This window comes from Camelus ferus, chromosome 3 (assembly GCF_009834535.1).
Source record: "Camelus ferus isolate YT-003-E chromosome 3, BCGSAC_Cfer_1.0, whole genome shotgun sequence".
NCBI lineage: Eukaryota > Metazoa > Chordata > Mammalia > Artiodactyla > Camelidae > Camelus > Camelus ferus.
The window spans coordinates 51,728,068-51,750,437 of NC_045698.1; the positions used below are offsets into that span (position 1 = coordinate 51,728,068).

A 22,370-nucleotide genomic window follows, 5' to 3' on the forward strand; every position below is an offset into this window, starting at 1 on the left:
TTTAACAATTTTGTTTGCTGTCTCTGGCTCACAACCTTAAAAATTTAAATAATTTTTTTCACAACCTGTGTGTTCCAAGAATGCTTCATTCTGTTCTTCTTTACCCTTGATATATGTTCTACAATGTTTCAGTCAATGGACCTTCTCTTTCTTTTTACTTAAAAAAATCATGATGTGGTTCTACACAAAGGGAACTGTCTTCAAGCCTGTTACTACCTTGTATCAGAAAGGGAAATACAACTGCAGCTGGTTTTAAAAGTATTAGGAAGAAAGTTTTCTGATTATAGAACAATCTTAATGAAAACAGTCACTTGCCTAAGTTAGCAAATAAAATGTAGGGAAAAGTGCTAAAAGGTAGATCATGTTAACTAGTTTTTAAGATTTCTATCATTTAGTTTATACTAGGTTAGTTTCCAAAGAAAGGCATGTCAGTCCATCAAAGTTGGGCATCAAGATCTGTAAAGGAACAATGAGGTTCGAAGAATTTCTCCAGTAGTTGTAATAGGTCTTGTAATCAGATCTCTTCTAACAGATCAAAATCATACATAAAGAGACATGAAGATTTTTGTTTTTGTTATTAAACGTATCAACCTTTTTTTTTGAGTTAATTAACTACAGTACACGCAGAAAATCTACCTGGTTTGAAAGTGTTTTTTCTTTCACTAACTAAGCCCCATTGTTTCTCTGCATAATATAACACTAAAAATATTTATTTTAGAATAAAGAAACCTCAGCATATGAACTTCAGGATTACAAACAATCTCATTAAAAATACAAAGACAAATGTTATTCATATGCTGGTTTATTCATCTTATTATTCAGAGATAATTTCACAACGACAATTGTCAATAACCAATTACAACAGCAGGAAATTCATTAAACAAAATTTTGCAGACAAATCGTTGTTTTTGAATTTAATTCTAAAAAAGTATGCTATCATCCCATTTTCATATACCAAGCTGAGACGCCATTTAGACTATTTCCAGTTTAAATTTTGCTTACGGCAGGAGGGAAGAGGATTTCCAATGAACTTTAAATATCCAACTCATGTCCATCATTGTTGAAAGAGAGAAGGAAGCCGAGGAGGCCAGAAGAAGTAGCAGCACAGAGAAAATGCCACATGGATTTAGGAGTTGAGATAACTGACAGTAAAATATATGTTCTTTGGTTAGCAAAGCGAAAAGGGGGAAAGTATTGCATACGTGATAGATACACACTAACTAGCATTCTAAAGCAGGAGACAAGAATGTCAAGAGTATATTCTTCCCCCACTGCCAGATGGAAGGGCTATTATTATAAATGAAAGGCACCAGTAGTGGATGCCAGGCACTTTTGTTGTGTGCCAGATTCTGAAGTCCAGATGTAAGCAGGTTACCCCTGGGACAGGACAGGCTTCAGCTCCCGCAGCAGAACAGAACCAATCACAGTTTTCTCAGTGTTTATGATAAGCTGTGCTGTAGAGCCTTCCTTCAGTTCCACTGTGACTAGCATCAATGACCCACTGTGCACAGTTTTAGCTGCAAACCTGGCGAGAAAAAAAAAAACAACAAAACGGAGAGAACTTTTATCATGAGGGAGAAAAAGGAGACAGCATACATTCAAATAGGTTTAAAATCACTTTTTTTTTCTCGATAATTTATTACAGGTTCCCTACTGCCAAAAACTCAAAGCCCAGCTTCTTCTGAAAAAATCAATAAACTGCCCAGCATCATGCTAACCACAAGCAGGTAATTTTAGTGCATCTTTGGAACAGAACAGAAAAAGGAGGCCTCTTTTACTTATTACTGTGAACAGCAGATGCATATGAATAATTCTCTGTTACTATATATTTGGGAATCATTCATTCATTTGATATTTAACATTTCACCATGCACAGGACCATTTAAAATAAACCACTCTTTTTTATCTTTAAAACATGTTAAGTAAGAAAAGGCACCTTTCTCAAAGAGCTTGAAATTTTAATTCCTCATCTCTGAAGATTATGAAAAAAAATTGGATAATTTTATGTGCATTAGTGAACTCTTGACAAGTTTCATTGAATTCACACGTTAAAATATTCAGCTTCCGTCTCTAACGCTGACGACACGTAAGAAAACCACGTGCAGCATCACACTCCTTCTTTTTGTACTTTTTTTAATGTTTGGAACAGCGTATCTTCCTTTTGCTTTAGAATATAACAGAGGAAACTTGAGGTCTAAGGCTCTATTACTGAATTCCAAGACATGAAGAACCTACTAATTACATGGAATTAAAAGCAAAACTAGCCCTTTAAGCACTGCAATTGACTGAAAAGCTGTTGGAGGCACAATAAACTTCTGTCAATCCGGCTAATTCATTCTGCCTGCACAGTTGAGCCCCAGAGACACGGAGGAAGAGGACGGGACCCTCCTAGGCCTCCATCTACCACATGCAGCATGTTCTGCACATTTTGGGGGTGGGGGGGTGGGGGGGTTGAGTTGCAGGGATGACTGGAGAAAAACAAAGTTGCTGCACATGAGCTTTTGAAAACACTAACAAGTGTAGAGCAGGTCTGTGACCTGCTGTGACCCCACTTTGCAGGGCCAATCCCTTTTCCCCTTTCTGCAGGACACGTGTCTGAACCTGAGCCATCTGCCTCAATTTGCGCAACATCTTCAGCCACAATGGCACCCAGTTAGCCCTGACAACAGCCCACAATACTGAAAAATAAGACTGCTGCGCTGACAGCATGCTGCAGACTATTCAACAGCAAACCAACTGGTCAGGGTCTCATGTCTGACAATTAGCATGGGCCTTGCACAGAGCCCACGGCGTCCTCAGGGATCTGTTTAATTACCATCAACATAAAAGAGGGAGTTTATCAGGAGACACTCAGAAAAACTTCACTCCCAACTTAATTAAAATATTAGCCACTTAAGCAGGAAGCAGATTCGCTTTAAATGAAAAGTAATTTCTTTTTTGAGTTTTTGTTTTTTTAAATGACATCAAGATCTCATAACATGTTAGATCCTTTTTTTCTTTTCTCTTTTGGAACCTTACAAGCCACTTTTGGCCCAAACAGAATCATGAAAATCAGTTTTCCAACAATAATTAGAATCACGCATCAAAAGCAAAACAAATACATTAATTTTACTAAACTGAAAAGATTACCAATCCTTTTAAGTTGAGTTTTAAAATGTTAGCTAATGGATTGTAGATAAAGTATGTTAGAAACCTTCCTAGTCATTTATTTGTGTACTCTCTCCAAACATGTAAACCTACTCTCTCCAAACACGCTGAAGACTCGTAAGGAACCCGATAAAGCAGTTTTTCTACTGCGAGAAGCAATTATAAGTAACCAGTTTAGGAACAGAGATCATACCAATGTTTTGAAAGAGGTTCTGTAAAGCTTGGAACATACACACACATCTGCTGTTCGGACGCCCACACAAGAGATGAGGAACTGGGCACCTCAGCCGCATCTTTGAGAGAACACAAGATCACCAGCCCCCACGTGGCCTCTATTTTTTTTTTTTTATCACCCCTTGCAGGTTTCTGCATTTCTTTTGTCCAAATTTTTGAGGTTCTTCTGCTTCATGGGAGAGCCCTGTTTCTGTACTTCTGTTAAACTATGTCGGCAGATGATAGATACTGGCTGGCTCTACTGTCTCACTCGGTTATGCAACTTTCCCCTCGGATTTGGTCATCATCAAATCTTCACTCAGCAAATATTTCAAAAGAGGTCCCTATTTCTGATGGGGTTGTAATTACGTCAACAATAGTTATTTACTTAACACCTGTGCCTCGGGACCCGGGGGAAGGAGACTGTATCCAAACGGGAACTCAAAAGCCCTGCTGTTTGAATGTCACAGCCCCCCAGGCATATTTTCTCTCTTTTCCACTAAAACTTTAGAGTTAATGTTACAATAATGCAAACTCAGCAGAGACGAATGTCAATTTTGATGTCAGTATGATGTCACTAATTTACAGAGATTAAAATTAATATCTTGTACATGTTTTTAAGATCCTAGTACCACAAAGTTCTCAACACTGTAGATAAGAGGAGCGGACAAGAAAAGGGGCATTTGCTTACCCTGCAGGTGGATACATGCTAAGCAAATCACCCTAGCAATGAATCTGTTAGTGGGTGGGAAAGCCAGCACCTCTGAACTAGGTCTCTATGTTCTAGTGGGCACAAATGGTGGGGCAGTGTTTTAAAGCAGAAGATGAGAAGCTCAGATGTTCTGACATTCTCATTTCACAGTTCAAAAAGGATGTATTTAATTGGAACACAGCGTGATTACAATTGGTTTGTTTTGGTCCATGGAAAGCAGTAGTCGCCACTCCTCCCAATTTATTAATCATTTACTTCCCAAACAGGCTGTGCTTTAACGTGTATTTAAAAGATAGTTATGGAAAGAGTACTAGTTAGTAAATAACAAATAGTTAGCTGCTGGATGTAAGAAATGCTGATTATAAAGACAGCCTGGGTCAAATACTTTAGACTACATTTAATGGCTGACATTAGAACCTTTGTACTTGGCCTCAAACTAGGATCACATCATGACACAATTTCTTCAGAAGACCTGTGAAGTGTTTGACCACCACAATGAGGGTAGTAGCCACCACTTACTAAGTGCTTTGTGCAGTGGGTACTAAGTACTTCACTTGCATTATTTCATTTGATTCCATGAGTCAGGTCAGTTTATACATGAGGAAACTGAGGCCCAGAGAAGCTGAGAAACTTGCTCAGGGACTCACAGCCAGTGAAAGGTTGAGCGGGAATTTGAACCCAAGCATTATGATTCTAGATCACTCAACATTCTCTCAATATATGCAAAATGTACTCTTAATATTTCGTTTTTATCAAGTCAGCAGATAAATTAAGGTTTTTCTTATTTACCTAATAGGCATATAATCTATTACTGTTCCAAAAACTTTAAGAGAAGTGTACTTGATCTGTAGTATTCTGTAATTCAGAGCATCTTGACTTGATCCTTTGTCATAACATTTTAATTTGTGCCTTTAAAGATTAAAAAAAAACCAAACAAACGCTAAAAAACATCCCCCCACCCCCACTCCTTCAAAAGAGATACCAGCAATGGAAAATACAAAACCTTGAATGGGGCTGTAACACGGGGAGGGACTACTGGGAGACCAACCAACCTCGAACGCCAGTAACACCACAAATGAGAACAAATAAGTGGATGACAGGTAAAGATGTATTGCCTCTGTACGATGGCTCCCTGTTATTAAAAGGATACCATCTAGGTATTTTTCATAATTTTTCATTTTTGTTCTACCACCAAGCACTTGCTATTTGTAATCACCAACTGAGAAGGTAAAAAACTGTTTGGATGTATCTGTATTTCATCTCATTAAATGTCTTTTTGTCTAGTATCTCTAGCAATTGACATTTAATCTCTAAAGCCTATAAGAATTTCTATGATTTAAAGAAAAAGACAAAACAAGCTGGTTGCCAAACCTAAATGAAAGCATGCATCACTTCCTAAACAAGTTAATCTGTTTTAACTATTGACAAAATTATGGAAACAAGTCAAATAATAAGAAATTTGAACAAATACAGTATCAACAATCATAGACTTATTCCCTCATGTTATTAAACCATACTTTTTTTAGATTTGTGAGAAGTTGGCTATGGACTATATAAATGCTCTTTGTTGGACAGAAAAGAATCTTACAACTCAATTGTTTTAATAACCAAAATATTAACAGAACAACATAAATTAAAAAATATTTATCTGAGCAGTCGCTTCAGTCTCCAGGGTATGCACAAACATAAATTTTTTTTACACAGAATCGTATTTGCTACACGTAATGCAACAGCTCTAAGACATGCTTTTTCTTCTCTTGGATGGTCTTCCTGGTTTCTGATTTTTCTATTCTGAGTTCAATTTTCTCGTGTTTTCTGTTCTACTGGTTACCAGAAGCTGTGACAATGGCCCACTCAGGCTAAAACTTTTTTTTCCCCTACCCTGTACATGAAGCCTTCAATTACTGCCTGCTGATGCAGACAGAATCCTATTAGTAAGAAAGACGATCACAAGATGCAGTGCCCTGCCCTAGCTGTATAAAAATAATTAGTCCAAAGTTGACAAATGTGTAATGAAGTTGCACAATGATTATATGTAAGAAATACTGGTTTCAAAAAGCCTCCTAATATCAAATACCAAAGCACAGTGATTTGAAGTATTATTTTCCAAAGGACTGAAAATGATAAATCCTTGTAATTTTGAGTTAATATAACAATAAAAAAAGGCAGAGAATTTTTAAGTTGTAAAAAAAAAATCCCAGTTTGTTGACTATAAAATGCATTTTGAAGTTAAGCCCATTACACCACTGAATATTGAGAAAAAAATTTACATGTGATTCAAGTTCAGAGAATTTATCCAAAGTAATGTATTTTTTCCCCTATTATTTGAAAAAAAAACTAGCCAGCAGCATTATAGTGTTTCCCTTTAGCATTCTGGTGAGAAAAGCTGAAACAAAAAAAATAAGCTACCATTATAATTTAGGATTCTTTTTTCTATTCTAATCTTTCGAACTGGTATTAAAAAATGATTCCCCATGCTATGTTGTCAACGATGCATTCACTCTTTTTATACACGAAAGCTAAAAGAAAATCTAAGTGCACTTTGTCAAAGAAGACACAAAACATTCCAGTTATTTCAGAGCATTTTTGGTTTTCAGAGCATTTTGGTGGGTGTGGGGTGGGATGGGGCTTAACAACAGAAAACCAGAGAGTAAAACAAATAAATTCTTTCCCTCTTCTCTTTGATTCCTTATAAAACTGTCAGCCCAGAAGGAAAATCAAGAATAGCTTTCTTTCATTTATACATGAAAATATTTATATATTCCTATTAGTAAAACTGTTGCAATGTAGAATATTACCTCACGGTGAACCTAAATAAAACTTAAATACAGAATGTTTTAAAGCAAAAATCAACCGTGCAGTTTGGTTATTTCTAAACTATCCAAATATGCTTTCTGTGTGAAAATTAACTGGGGTCCACATTTGCTTTTCAATGAAATGCTGCTCACAGAGCCTGCAGAGATCAAAGCAGTCAGATAAAAAAGCAGTGCTGCCCTCTAGTGGACAACCACCAACTCGAAAGAAACTGATCACGAAGCAGGTTCCACAAATATTAAGTCCTGTTTGTGATTCCACATTTGTCATATTGTAGAAAAGACTGAAGCCTGATAACATGTGGTATCTTCATATTAACATTTTTCAACAAAAATTTTGTCTTAAGATACATGAAGTATGGTCGACAATAGTATCAGGGCTTATACATTTAGGGCACCAAGACATCAAATGTTACTATTTTTCATTACGGTCCTTCAAAATTACCCACTACTTAAATATTCCACAGTTACCAGGGTAAAAGAAATAAAACAACTAGCAAACAAAAACAATAATGCCAAAGTTGATCAACCTAAGAACGGAAGAAAGGAAAATATCAAAGCTCCACCAGGAAGTACCTGTGTCATTCATGTCTGTAATCCATGCACCAACAGAATCTGTCACAAAGGTCTTCAGAAAACACTGAATGAAAGAGCTGCACCATATAGGTAATTTAGGATAGAAACAATAGTATATACCAGTATTTCCCATATTAATAACCACTAAACATGTATATGACAGTGATTCCCTGGGTGAGTTTAAGGCCTAGAAATGAAACAAGTTTTTTTTTACATTTACTTTAATTAAATAAAAAAATTATTTTAACCTTGAAACAATAAAGTGTCCCTAAGTGTGCTGTTAAATTAAAAAGTTGGTTGCCAGGCTGCTATGGATTCACTATTTCGTTCACAGCACCAGACTTTTCTGATAGTTAAGGACCTCAGCTACAACAGTAAAACATTTATTCTACTAGGATTGCAATTATTTACGAGTTGTATATGTTCACAATTTGCAAATTAAGAAAGTGACAGGGTAAACAAAATCCAAACCGCAGATTAAGATACATGGGGGAAAAAGGAATATGAGTACTGAAAACAACTTAATAATGAGGGCTGTTCTAAAGTCTTACTGAATAAGCTAAGAACTAAAATAGAATCATGGCAGAGACAAGGTTTTCTGTTTTCACTCAACTACTACCTTTCCCCTCATAAGGTCAGTTTGTTGTTCATGAAAGGGCAAGGTGAGTAGGCTGTATGACAACTCTTTGGAACAATACTACTGTCTATGATATCAGAATTCTAGAAACTGGGTTAAAATGCAGAATGCTGAGACTGCTGAGAGATAAACTTTTACTTATGGTCTCAGACTGTTTCAGCGCCACCACTGTCATACGCTACTCTTACTAACAATATACTCTCTTGCTGGATGGAGCATGCCAGATAGACATAAGGAAAAACTAAATCAAATGTCTTGTTCTACTGGTAATCCCTAACGACTAATCTGTAAAAAGGAAATACATAAACACAGAAAAATGTTTTTTAAAATGTACCATGTGGCTATCATTAACTCTTGACAATTCAGGGCAGCCTGTAAGCACTCGGAGTGCTGGTTAAAATGCGATTCGCGGGCCGTGTCTCAGATGCTCTGAGTCTGAGTTTTTGCATGTGGGTCCCAGGAATCTGAGTTCATGCAAACTCCCACATGGTTCTTCTGTACAGATTTTGAAGATATAGATTTTTGGCTTTCTTTGTTTTGGTCACTGTATATTAGTTTATCAGAGGACAAGTAATACAATTAAAGCAAATGCACCTCAGTTTTTACGTTGTTGAAAACAAACCTCCTTCGTAAACCCTTACTTGATTTCTTTCTAAGAGGAGCACAAGAAATTTTTCCCAGCCCTGGATAAACCTAGGATTCCCACTGCTAGTCTCCTTAATCTCCCTGAGAACACATAAAATCTTCATCTTTTCACTTTTCAGTCCATTCATACACTGGTTTACTGTTGTTCATTCTGCCCTTTGTATATACTTTATGTATTTTATTAGTATTGTTTTATTAAATAATATGTTTTAAGACTTACAATGTCTCATATATTTAAAAATGATTAACAGAGGATATGAAGATATTTGGCTGTATATTTAATAAATGCCTCGCTTTTTGGTGATTTTTTTTTTTTTTTTTTGATTCTCATTTCTGTATTACCCCCTACCATGTGGTAACTGTAATCTGGAAAACAGCAGCGTGGCACAATGACCATAACCCCGTAGATCTCAGTAAGACGGTTTTGTTCTCAAAGAGCAGCTTTTTCAATCAGTCAGTACCAACCACAGAAATGAAGATAGAGTTAAGCCTTTCAATAGTATACTGGTTAACTTTGTGATACTATGGCTCATTTAGAAAATCAAAACTAAATGTCACATAATCTAAAAGTAGTTATGCTTTCTCAATTGGTCTTTAAAAGCGGTTAACTCTATTGGAAATGCCCCTGGTTTCTGAAGTGAATTCCATAAAACTTGTGCTCCTTTAATTGACTTTTTCTTAATGGAGGCGTTTTCTGCTAATGTGTTAGAAACCATTTTCTATTACATCCTCAATTAAAATTTCTACTTTATACTATTACACACTTCTGCATATTAATGAAGATTCACTTTTTTTTTTTTAGCTAATTCTTATATTAGGGGCTTTTTAACTTGGTATTTAATGTAAAAAATATTCAAATTGTAAAGATTAGTAGGGGTAAATTATCCTAAAACTAGACAATGGGAACTTTTTTCATTGAATGGTCAGAGAGAATACTCTAAAGCTTATTAAAAAGTCCTCTCAGAAATAAAAGACACTGAAAAATTAAATAGAACATAGACAGGCTAGCCAAAAATAATTTACTGAAATTTTTAATTTCTTAAAATACTAATGTTCAAAAATGCTCTTCATGTTTGTTGTCTTTTAAAGTAACCTTAAGCTGATTACCATTAATAAATGCAAGAATGGCTTTGGTCCTTTTTTTCATAAACTTAAAAAAAGCAACTATCACAGAAGAACAGAGAAGTCATTCAAAAATTTCATAGAGATTTCAATTTTATTACTAACAATTAAATACTATATATAAGCTTAGATATATAAACACATTCATCCCATAGGGTAATACAATACTGAACACTACTGTCAAAAACATTAATACAACTCAAAGTGGTAAACTGTTAATTTCTGTTATTATAAACAGTAATTGCTAATTCATTTTAAATAAAATTAAGAAAGACATTAGTGTGGATTCTACTCATGACTGTTTATTTGTTTTAACTGTTACTATGCCTAAAATATGGCAAAAAATGTTACATTGGCAGGATAATCATTTTTATCAATTTCTGTAAGAAAAATACAAATAACTCTAGGTATTATTACCTGGAAGCCTTCTAAAACTTAAACATTACTATAGTCATACCCTAACTATAAAAAAGCAAATGTAAAACATCTTCAATAAGTACAATGAGACTTGTGAGGCAGGTTAAGAGAGCACAGCCTATTGTAAATTACAAACAGGCATTTCATTCACTTGGTTTTGTAGTAACACAGGCTCCTCCACCAAGGTACAGAGCCAAATACCAGGCAGCTGTGAGAAGGCTGGATCACAAGTGTCAAGACATCACAGGTGTGTATGAGGACGTGGACATTAAGTAGGATTGCAAGCTCTGCCCTCTAAAGTCAAACAGAGCCGGTTGCAAGTTGTGTCTCCCCTGCACTAGTAAGGCTAACTGAGAATTGACTATAATTTAATCATTAGAACAGGCATTAAGTTCCAAACCACCAAGACAAGTTAGAGGAAAACTTTATGCTTTAGTAAGAATTGCACAACTGTACTAAGTGTCTTTCCAATAGGAAAATAGGTTACCCTATGTCGTTTCATATATTACAAAAGAACACATTAAGACAAGACGGGAGTATTGGTGGATACTAGACGTGTCAAGTAAAACTTCACACTGCACAAGCTAAAGTTGCAGTTGATGCATGATATTTTGGTGTTTTAGTAATTTCAATAATTCAAATGACCCATAAATAAAACAGAGCAATTTCTGCTGGAGAAAATCACCCAGGAAAGTGGGAAGTATTTAAAGCAGAAAACAATTAAAGCAAGCAAAACTTAGAACCAAAAATTTGTATTGAAAAAGCTTCTTTTTGTTCATTTCCCCTCCTACTGAACAACATTAACTGACAGATAAGTTGTGTTTGCATGGCAGTACCAATATGATGTCCTTATACCCACTTTATTATTTTATCACCATCTTACGTGAGATAGATTGGGCTTGTCATAAATTAAGAAATGGAAGCATCAGATCTCTTGAACAACTTACTTTAGGACCCTTCTCTCAAAAAAGAAAAAAAAGGCACATGGTAAATTTGTTTTTCAACCAGCAGACATCGTTTTATCCTGCCATGATTAGTAGATGAAGTTAGGCAGCCCCACAATGGCAGACAAGACTTTACCTCAGCTCCTCTGATGTCAAGTCCAATGTCCGTCCATAGATAACACAGAATTTCATTTCAATCCCCTTCTTTTCCCTGCCACCCATTTCCAAACACATGAGGAGCTTAAAGCCCATAAGGGGCTGTAACTTGCCCAAGATTACCAGGCCTAATAATGGCAGAGCTGAGTCTAAAACCCAGATCACCCACAGTCCTCTGCATAGAGGGCCTCTCTTGCCCCTGGATTGATTAAAAAAAACATTTTTTAAAGGTCTGGAGGCATTCCCTTTGATTTAACATTTACTTCCTCTATGTACTGGAGGAAGCATGCCACTGGCAGTAGAATGGCGGAGGGATGAAAGATGGTGTGCAGTGAATTCCCTTCAGCTCATGGAGGACCAAGCAATGGCTGTATGTTTGTTTAAGGGTAATTATTTTACTTTCAAGCCGCTGGCAGTCATAAGAATACAAAGAAGGCAAATACTGATCAAATTTTCTGCTGCCTTTAAAGACAAATGACTTGCACCTCATGTTTTAGACGCTTGGTGGTGAAGACGTTTCTGGTGTAAGAAACAGAAGCTGCGTTTGGTGCCATGTTGGTTGCCCAGCAGCTCCTTATTACTGGAAGCAGCCTTAGGGGACTGCTGTCAAAAGGAAATCTATACCTGAACCTCCCCTCTTTCAAGGAAAAAAGTTCAAATCCACTGCTTTATAAAACAGTTCTTCCTGGAAATTCACTGAATCTGGTGAAATAAAAAATTCTCAACCATATCTCACAAAAGGTACCTTTACAAGTCAGTAAGCTATTATAAAATGCAGGTTCACTATCTGTATTTTTCAGGAAAGTCCAGACCCGTGCACTAAGGACTGTATGAAATAGGGAAGAGGGCCTTAATACAAATCAATCAATCAAATATATCATCAGAAAAAAAAAAGGGGGGGTACATCTATGTTTAGGGGTTATTATCTTCAAGGAAAACTATGAATTGAAAATTAAACACTTATACATGTATACAAGTATGTGCTGGTGAACCTACCTGTGTATATTATCTTGGCCAGAAGGGACTACACCTACGTTGGCTACGTTTACAATCTTCTGAAGGATCACAGAGGAAGTGAAATTCTGTGGTGCAGCAATGATTACAGTAGAAGTTTCATTCATTCCTGTTAGCATTCCTGTAAAAGCAAAAGAAAGCTCCCCTTTAATAATATCTTTATGACAATTATATTAAAACAATTTAAAACTCACAGTCAAAATTTAAAAACTTTTTTAAAGAAAAACAAATGCCACTTCAGAATATAATTTACAAGATTATCATTGTAAAATTAAAACGAACTGCAACTGATTAAAAAACTTTAAAAATTCTCATTGTGTAGGAAAACATGTAAAAATGCAAACATCACTCTTAATAAACGTGATTCTATAGAGTAAAACTAATAAAATCATAAAATCACAAACATGAAATTCCAATTTCAGTCTCTTTAAAATATACTCAGTCAACATGGGATGTGTAAACTACTAAGCTTCCACTTTATAAGAACCATTTTTTCCTTCTCCTTTTCATTTAAAGATCTCTCTTGCTGAATGCTGCCTGAGAGCAAATCAAAGTGTTTCTGGAATAAGCAGTAGCATTACGTGATGAATGATCTCAAAGTAACGTATCAAGTTGTCTCAACAGTGACTCAAAGCCACTGAACAGTAATATGGTTCTAAACGTGTACGAGTAACTAAGCTACACTGAGTGATCATAGTATCTGCCTAGTAAATGGAACCATAGTTACTGCCAAAACAACCGAAATTTCTGAAGCAAAACATCTGAAAACAGACAAAAATGTAAACGGAAAACCTTAAATCCCAGACATTTCAAATAATATTTAAGAAAGAAATTAAGCAAAATCATGAACAAAAACCACATAGAATTACACAACACATGCCGTTAATATCCAAATCTCATGCAAAAATGTTCAGCGGACAAACTCAACAACATACCACGCACTTGGAACAAATGCTGAAATTTAGTACCCGGTTTAGAAAAAAAATCAAAATAATTATAGTAAATGCCATCTATGTGGATCTGTGATGTTAAGACATCGACACCAAATGGTATCTACTAAAAACAATTATCTTTTGAGACATTTGATGTGTAGACGATAGTTTACAAAAATGTATGAAAACGGTAAAAGTTGATTTTGTTTTCAAAAGGCCCTCCACCTTCAGGGCTATGTATTTAATTTAGTCATTTACTGTAAATGCAACAGAAATTTTAAAAACAATCCCTATGATTAGCAGTATGAAGATACTAAAGCCTAACACTGTACAAAGACTCACTTAGCTTTTAACAAAGAACAGTTTTTACTAACCACTTTCAAACTCGGGGACACTATGTTCTGTCTTAGACCGTTTAACTTCAGTATTAAGCAAAAGCTTTAAAAACCACACAAGCAGTCAAACACTGCTTTTAAGTAAAGCATGGTGGCTGCTGACATAACACTGCTGAGAGATGTGTGTGCTCATTTAGGACTTAAACCTTCTCCATTAAGCTCTATTGAAGAGCAACTGCTGAATAAATGAATGCAACTATGTTTATGTTAAAAGCCTGTTTCCCGCAGCATGTAATTAAAGGAAATGTTGTACAAAGCCAGTACTTTTGTCAAGCTCCTGTAAATGGAAAGATGGATAGCACTCAGAGAAGTGAATGCATTGCTTCATATTTAACCTTAACACTCTTGTCATTAATGGTTTGTCTAACTTGGTCTATAAGAGACAAGGTACTGCTCCATTGAAGTAAAATTAAAAAAATCAACTAAACCATGCTTTTCAGAACAGAAGATTCATTATCGTCAGCTAATGTATTGGCATAAAGCAAAGTAACATCCTATCAAGTAAGGCACACATTCAATCTGCCTTCCCACCCCCCTTTATTTTTAACTCATGCTGTTTTATTGTTATAGGCAATTTGTACCACTCAGCATGACAGTGTAAACTGAATCAAGATTAATTTACATGCAAAAGAACACTTAGGAGAGCAGCATGGTAAGCAAATGTATTGTCTCGATTGCTGAGGTGGAAAAAGAACCTGGAAAGAAAAAAAGGTGCTCTAATTAAGGGGCATCAAATATGATTGCTTGTGGTGGTTAAGGGCCAGAAAATAGTAAATGTCTGACCATTTAAAGAATTAGCATCTTGCTAGCTAGGAACCCATAAGATGGAGGCATAAATCATAATAAAATTAAGTAACCATTCTAGGTATCTTAAACTCGAGATTTTTCTAAATGAAAATATATCAGGTATTCTTAAATTAACAAGAAAGAAAAATACGCCAAGGTATCATTAAAACTTTCTCTTACGAAAAAAGACTTTACACACTATACAGCCTGTTCATACATAATAAATGTGAAGTTACTGGAAAAATATTTTAAAATTATCAGACTATAGAATTTGTTGCTTCATTAGAATTTACCTAATTTGGGGGAGGTAGTGGACAGCACTTAATCTAGGTTAATCAGCTGTAATTAACTGTTAAAATGTATACAAAATAATATAAGAAAATAAGATAAAAAAAGTTTTAAAATCTTATTACTGTGTAGCACAGGGAAATATACACAGGATCTTGTGGTGCTCACAGCAAAAGAGAATGAGACAATGAATGTATGTATGTTCATGTATAACTGAAAAATTGTGCTCAACACTGGAATTTGACACAACATTGTAGAATAACTATAACTCAATAAAAATGTTTAAAAAAATAAAAATAAAAAAATAAGTTTTAGATTTCTAGTTTAACTTCATTAAGAAAAAAACGAGTAAGGGAGGAAGTTGGAATATAAGCAATTGGCTTAGGTCTCTTACAATTAAAACTGGTTCCAGAAATGAAATTACATTTTTTAAAGCAAAACAGAGCTCTCATTTTATTTATGGTACTTGAAATCATTCCACAGCTAGATTAACTAACTTTGTAAGGCTTAAAACTCACAGTAATGATAAAATATGGCTTCTGGTTAAGGCTTATAATATGAATACTCTGGATAACTTCAGTATATAGGACTCTGACCACCAGCCTTATAAATGTGCATGTTCAGTCATTGAACTCTAAATGCAACGACTGAGAAAAAGTGATAGATCAGGCTGTATATCAGAAATAAATTTTATTTTAAAAATATTAATCTAATATGTACAATCTATTAGAAGTATTCTTATTTCATATTATATACTTTTCAAATATGCTTATCTGTGGTATTAAAAGAGAACCATTTTCCTCATGTTTTTAATTTATAATTTCTTCAGTTAAATCCTAGTTAATACATTTAATGCATTTAAGTCTTGAAATATATGCCCTGTGAAATGAGATAGTAAGTATGTAAATTCATTTTATTTAAAGTAGAGAAATTAAAGGCAGCATGTAATGACACACAGACACTTCTTAAATTTACAGGCATCTTCCCTCTCTGAAGCTTGTGCTGATAAAATCTGAGGAAACTGATTTTTATTGATTTAGAATTTTCAGTTAACGAGTCACTTCTAGATATTTTCTGCAAAATAAGCTAAGCTCTTCCTCAAGAAGTAGAACAAACAAATATATGTGTAAAGTTGAGAACTGAGACCTCTACTATCAAACCGGCTGAAATTCAGAACTAAAAAGATACTACTGAAAAGGCTCTTTAAACCTGTGGTAAATTTGCCAGCATCAAGTCCCATATCAAAGAATGAATTCAGGAAGACAGAAAGAATGATACAGAAATGCCAAGAGACTTGCAAGGATTTACAAATACTTCATATAAACAAATTTTCAAATAGCTTTATTCAGAGTAGCCTTTCTGCTCTATTAAACATAGCAAACAGCTGCCAGATTTATTCAGACAAATAATCAACAACCATAGAAGGAAAATGGCAGAAGAAAAAGGAATTTTGGCAACAACTCCACAGAGGACCACAGCTGTTCTCCAAGCGTACCTCTCTCACGCGATTACGGTTCTGTATGGCTAGTCAGGGAAAAAATCCCTCAGTCACAGCAGAGCACAAGAAACTTGATCGAAATATCAAGTACGTATTCTAAACCAAAGCTGAGGCAAAATAAAGGGCATATGATAATCTGCTGCTTTGGATACACTTTAAGTGCACTTTTCAAAAAAGGAACATCCTCTTAACAAGAAGTGTGCTAAGGCCTTACGCAGTCCCTTGCGGGCCACTCACCTGGGTTTGCTGAGCAGTTGTAAAGCAGAGGCAGGCTTTAGCCAGCAAAGGGTAAGAATAGCAAACGTAAGAATCAATTCAATTCATCAATAGAAAAAATAAAATCACAAAACACGAGTTTCTTCTTCTACAGCAATAATCAACTTCCAAGAAAAGCAAATGCAAAGAGGGACTGTCATTCTTTTTTTAATCACTTAAAAATAAGGCAAAAGAATAAAAGATTACTGTTAATTTACAGTCCTGTATGAGATTTTCTTTGTGAGATTCTTCTACAGCAGGTCTTTTTGACATTGTGGATTGCAAAGGCTTATAGTGGAAAAAAAAAAAAAAAAAAAAAAAAAAAGTCTTCAGCCCTACAAGGATGAAGACCCAGGAAGCAAGCCCTTCTCCTTAGGTGCAGGGATTTGTGTGCGCCTAGGACTTTGTGGAAGCTTGACAAGTACGATTTAATGACTTCAAGATAGAGGCAATCTCTGTTTGATAACCCCCTCCAGAGGGAAAACATAGCTTAGATTCATAGAAACTTTAAAGAATTGCTGACAGTACCATTTAAATATGCCCTAGTTTTATAAATGTTATAGTTAATAAAACATAAAATTAATTATTTTCCCTTATTCATATAAGACAAAAATTACTTTTATTAGAAGGTATTCTTGACTCTGGGGCAAGCCCAAGGTATTAATACTTTCATTCTGCTGAAAATATTTTTTTTCGGTGCATAATTTAAACTGTTTCACCTCTGATATAGCCTGATAGCACAGCATTCCTTTAATACAGAATTAGATCAAAAGAAAATAGAGGTATTTTAATGCTATAATTAGGACTTTATTTTGAAGGGCAGGTCACTCTAATAAGTACATGGAAAAATATACTACTAGAACATGAAAAACAGCTTCATAGTGAAAGCAAATACAGAAACACTTATAGGGATAAGACTTTGCTAAGTCTCAAACTCCTCACATTTTCACTAATGCAAAACACATAAATACATCATTAGATTCACAAACCACAAGTCCCAGAATTGAAAAGTTAATTAAGAATCAATTATTTAAAAGATGTATTAATCAATTTTCAAGTATGCCAGGAATGTAGACAAACACATACCTTTAAGGTTATTTTATAAACACAAAAGCATTAGCAAAAACTGGAAGACTAGGCACTGGCATCTGTTAATGGCTATGTATACATGGTAATTTATTTTAGAGACTGGCTGGAAGAACGAGCACCAGTTAGTTGGGATGTCAATTTCTAGTAAACTGTAGTAACTTCTCACCTTGCTCTTTCTTAAAATCTTTCTCTGACATGGCCACAGGTAAAAGCAGTTCTCCAACAGAAGGCTGAATATTAACACTGAAGCAATCATCCTTGGTACTAAGGAAAAAACACATTAAAGATGACTAAGTGCTTAATAAATAAACTTTCTTCTTAATACTCTGCAGTTAAATAGGTGCAATTAAAGGATAAGTCAGCATATAAAGATCTTCTTGGTCTAAGTATCACAGCTAAAAAAGGCTTGAAAAATTTCTCAACACTACTTGTAGAGAAATACGTCTGTTATCTCAATTGGAAAACATGTATTTTTTTAATGAAAATATGCAGTTACGGTAAATACACCATTTGTCATAGAATTTTTAAAAATTCTACCTAAAGGACAAGGGTACATATCCACTACTACCAGAGGAACACTTAATGCAGCTTATCTAGTAGAGAATATTTTATCTGTAACTTCGTAGGCTTAAAGTGTAGAAAATGGAGTGCTTTTAGTCTTAAATAGTTGTCTTTTAAAATATTAGATTAATCTTAAATAGAGAATTAAAATGGAGTGATCATACTGTGTTAAGATGTATGCTAGTAAAATAATACCTCATTTGCAAACTTACTTTCCTAAAACAAAACCCCTTATTTCCTAGTAGCACTATTCATTGACATTAATGACCAACATGTGGTAAAAATTATTATTATTATTATTATTATTATTATTATTATTATCATCATCATCATCATTATTACTTTCATTGAAATACAGTCAGTTACAATGTGTCAGTTTCTGGTGTACAGCACAATGTCCCAGTCATGCATATATATACATATATTCGTTTTCACATTCTTTTTCATTAAATGTTATTACAAGATATTGAATATAGTTCCCTGTGCTATACGGAAGACATTTGTTTTTTTAATCTATTTTTATATGTAGTGGCTACCATTTGCAAATTTCAAACTCTCAAATTTATCCCTTCCCACCCCCCTTTCCCCCAGTAACTATAAGATTGTTTATTGTATTTGCGAATCTTTTTCTGTTTTGTAGATGAGTTCATTAGTGTCCTCTTTCTTTTTTTTATAGTCCATATATAGGTGATATCATATGGTATTTTTCTTTCTCTTTCTAGCTTATTTCACTTAGAATGACGATCTCTAGGTCCATCCATGTTGCTGCAAATGGCATTTTTTTTTTTATGGCCGAGAAAAGTTATTATTTTAGGATTCGAAGAACTTTGGAAAGGCAATTTTGTCCTTTTGTCAGACAGAAAAACAATCCTGAGTGCAGTTATTTCATTCAAATCTTATGAAACTACTCTCTTTATAAAAAATTGCTAAAACTGCTTTATAATATTTTTAAATTACATGTTTGAAGTTATGTTGATGAGTGTATCAGTTAGCAATGTGTTTGGCTGCAAATAAACCGAAAATCCAACTGACAATTTCTTGAGAAACAGGCACTTATTGGCCAGTATGTAAGTAATGCTGGAAGTTACCAAAAGGCTGGTTCATTGGCTTAAAAATGCTGTTAGGAACGGGGGTTTCTCCAGCTTTCAACTCCACTGTCCCTAGTGTGCTGATTCTCACCCTCACCGTTGCCAGGTGGCGGCTGCATCTTTAGGCGCCGCCTCTACATTCCACTGAAGAAGGAAGAGTGAGGATGGAAGCATAGTGAATAACTGAACCAACTGAATTTGTTCCTTCTTTATCAGGAAAGCAAATGCTTCCCTGAAAGTCCCATGGAAAGAATTCTACTTTTGTGTTAGAACTGGATCTCATGGCCAGTGGGAAAGTGGCTAGGGTGATGGGAATTGTGGATAAGAAATATAAAAAATTGGGTTAAAAAATACTTTCCTGAAGGGTGCAGTAGAGACAAATATTAAAACACGAAGAAATATTAAAATATGAAGAAAGAAAAGAACATCATCCACTTTGACTTTATGCTAATATATATTATATTCTTTTAAGCTGCCTTATTTTTTTCATGGAACAAGGTAAAGACTAGACTGAAAAAACAAAAGAATGTTTTGAATTATTCACATGTGGGTCACCCAAGGCAAATCAATAAATCCAACTTATTTATTAATTCAATAAACACTTACTGAATACAAACTTGATCCCATGTTCTGTGTGAGTGAGTGGGGATATAAAGACAAGTGAGATTGGCCCTTGAAGTTCACAAGTTTAGTGAGAGAGAAAGAGTTCAATTATGTTTATAACAGAAAGGGAAAGGCCTATGTTAGAGATATATGGAAAGTATCATGGTCCAAGGAAGACTGATTTAATCCTGCAGGAGCGAGGTAGAGATAAGCTTACTTCCAAAAGGAGGGAGAGGGGCATTCTAGGAATTCTAGATCTGTGTTCTGAGAATGGTGTGCAGCGTGCTGATGTCAGAAGATGGGACTGGGGGTGCACAGCACAAGCACGACCAGCTCTCCCAAGGCTGTTGTCCTGAAATCCTGTTCAGTTAATGTCTCCTCTCACTCTCTGAAGTGTCCTGATTTGTATGACACATGGCATGATCACTTTACTCCTAAAGCTAAGAAAAAGGTGCTTCAAAGTTTCCTGAAAAAAAACAAAACAGGAAACTACCAGAGACTTTTGACACAGGAAAATAAACGGTCCCATGTGTATTTTAGAAACTCTGCTGGCTGTGTGTACGGTGAAGCAGAGGAGAAACCAAGGCAGGTAGGTCAGGAAGGAACCTAATTTTAACAGTCTAGGCAGGGGGTTTTAGCACTGACTGTGTGTTTTACTTTGGTACATCCAAATAATGATCTTAAGAGGCAGCTTCTGTTACCCTTAATTTAATTAAGAGAAGTTAAATAACATGCCTAAGGTCACACAGCTAGTATGAAGACTTGAATAGAGCAGCACTGGGATTTGAACCCAGGTCTACCCCACTCCAAAGTCTGCTATATGATGCTTGCTGCTTTATGTATGTATTTTATTCTACTATAAAGACTGCTTCCCTAGGGTGGGTACCACTGGGAACTAGAAAGATGGGGGTATTTCAGAGTTAAAAGGGACAGATGTAGTGATGGCTGGGAGGAAGAGATTTTGAACTAATATGAACAACTGGGAATATGACAACTACTGGAGGAGTTTTGGGAATTAAACAAAATGATTTGGTTTAATCATGTTTTATTCTAAGTACCACTGAGTTATCCAGGAAAAGATATTTAGCAGATAACTGGAAATATAAATCATGAATCAGAAGAGGTCAGGGCAGTACATATGAGTTTGGAAGTAACCAGAATGGTTCAAGGAAAGGCTGAAGCCTTATGAGTAGGTAAGATCAGGAAAAGAGGATACACTAAAAAAAAAAAAAAAAAAAAAAAAAAGGTAAGGTGGAAACCTGGGGAAAACCTATAGATAAGTAAGAAAGAAGTAAGAAGGAGTGGGTGTCTGTCAAATACTGCAGGGAGGAATACAGAGAAGCAAGGGTAACTGCTGGCTGAGCAGCCAGTTCAGACTGGAGGAAGAACGCAGAATGCGGTGGGATGAAGGGTGAGCAGGAAGAACGGCAGTGAGACAAGGCAGAAAGCAGCAGAAGCCTCATGAGGATGCAGAGGCAAAAGAAAAATGCTTACAGAAACGTGAGCATATTTAAGGGCTGGTGCGAAAGAGCCAGTGAAGACGAAGAAACAAAAAACAGAGTAAGGTCTTAGAGGAGGTAAACAAGGTTGGGATGAATAGCATAAGAAGCAGGTGAACTGGTCAGCCCTGGAATGGAGTAGGACAGTTCTTCCCCAAACAGCAGAGGTTAAGATGGAGAGAGGCATCGAGGGTGGGGCACTGGACGGATAAGACCAGGCCAGATGTAAGGAATTTCACATTAAGAGAAATACGTAATGGTTGATAATGGAGTAAATGGATAGGTGCATACATACTATGAACTAATTTAGTGTTAAATATAAAATTTCAGCTTCAAATGACTGGATAAGTCAGTGTTCTGCAAGTAGGAAAAGACAAGGCACTCCACTGAGGTAGAAAATCCATGGAGGGCAAAAACCTATCAATTTTATTTATTTTTTTTCTCATTCCTTTTGAAGTTCTATTTTTGTCTGTACATAATGTCTTAGTACAAACGTAGTACGTTAGCACAGTGATACACGCACACTGTACGTGTAGAAGTACATGGTAGGAAGGGAAACATTTTACTAACAGAAGTACACAATTTTAAAAGTTCGGAACCACAAAGTTAACTTACATGTACTATACAATCTTTACTCATGTTTTCTTTTTAATTACAGATGAATTGATCAGCCTTCTCCTCTCCAACACTCCTGAAGGATACCACTTACTCCCCTGGTGAAAGCAGGGAAAGGAGACTTGCCTTCTAAGGCATATATGAAAACCAAGGTGGGTAAGCAGCAGGCTTAGGTTTGGGGGAGAAAGGTGATTCTCGAAATGCCCCCACTAGCAACAACCAGTGTGTCAGAGACTAATATACCCGACTTGACTTGACTGGATATGTTTCACTTTTGCGACTTTTGGACAAGGCATGGTTTATTTTCTGTGGCTGTTAACATGTAATTATGTGTGAAAATCTAAGGATATTAAATTGGGAGTTTG

At 35.5% G+C, this 22,370-nt stretch overlaps 1 protein-coding gene across 1 annotated transcript in view; it reads right to left on the reverse strand.

The window, feature by feature from the left end:
• Positions 1-784: 784 nt before the first annotated feature.
• Positions 785-22,370, reverse strand: part of AP3B1 (adaptor related protein complex 3 subunit beta 1) — a 220,474-nt gene continuing 198,888 nt past the window's right edge. The window contains exons 25-27 of the mRNA XM_006186723.2: positions 17,806-17,903; positions 12,379-12,517; positions 785-1,525 (exon numbers count right to left, since the gene is read on the reverse strand). Coding sequence (XP_006186785.1) covers positions 1,372-1,525; positions 12,379-12,517; positions 17,806-17,903 — 391 coding nt within the window. The 3' untranslated portion in view covers positions 785-1,371. The remainder of the gene's footprint in view (positions 1,526-12,378; positions 12,518-17,805; positions 17,904-22,370) is intronic.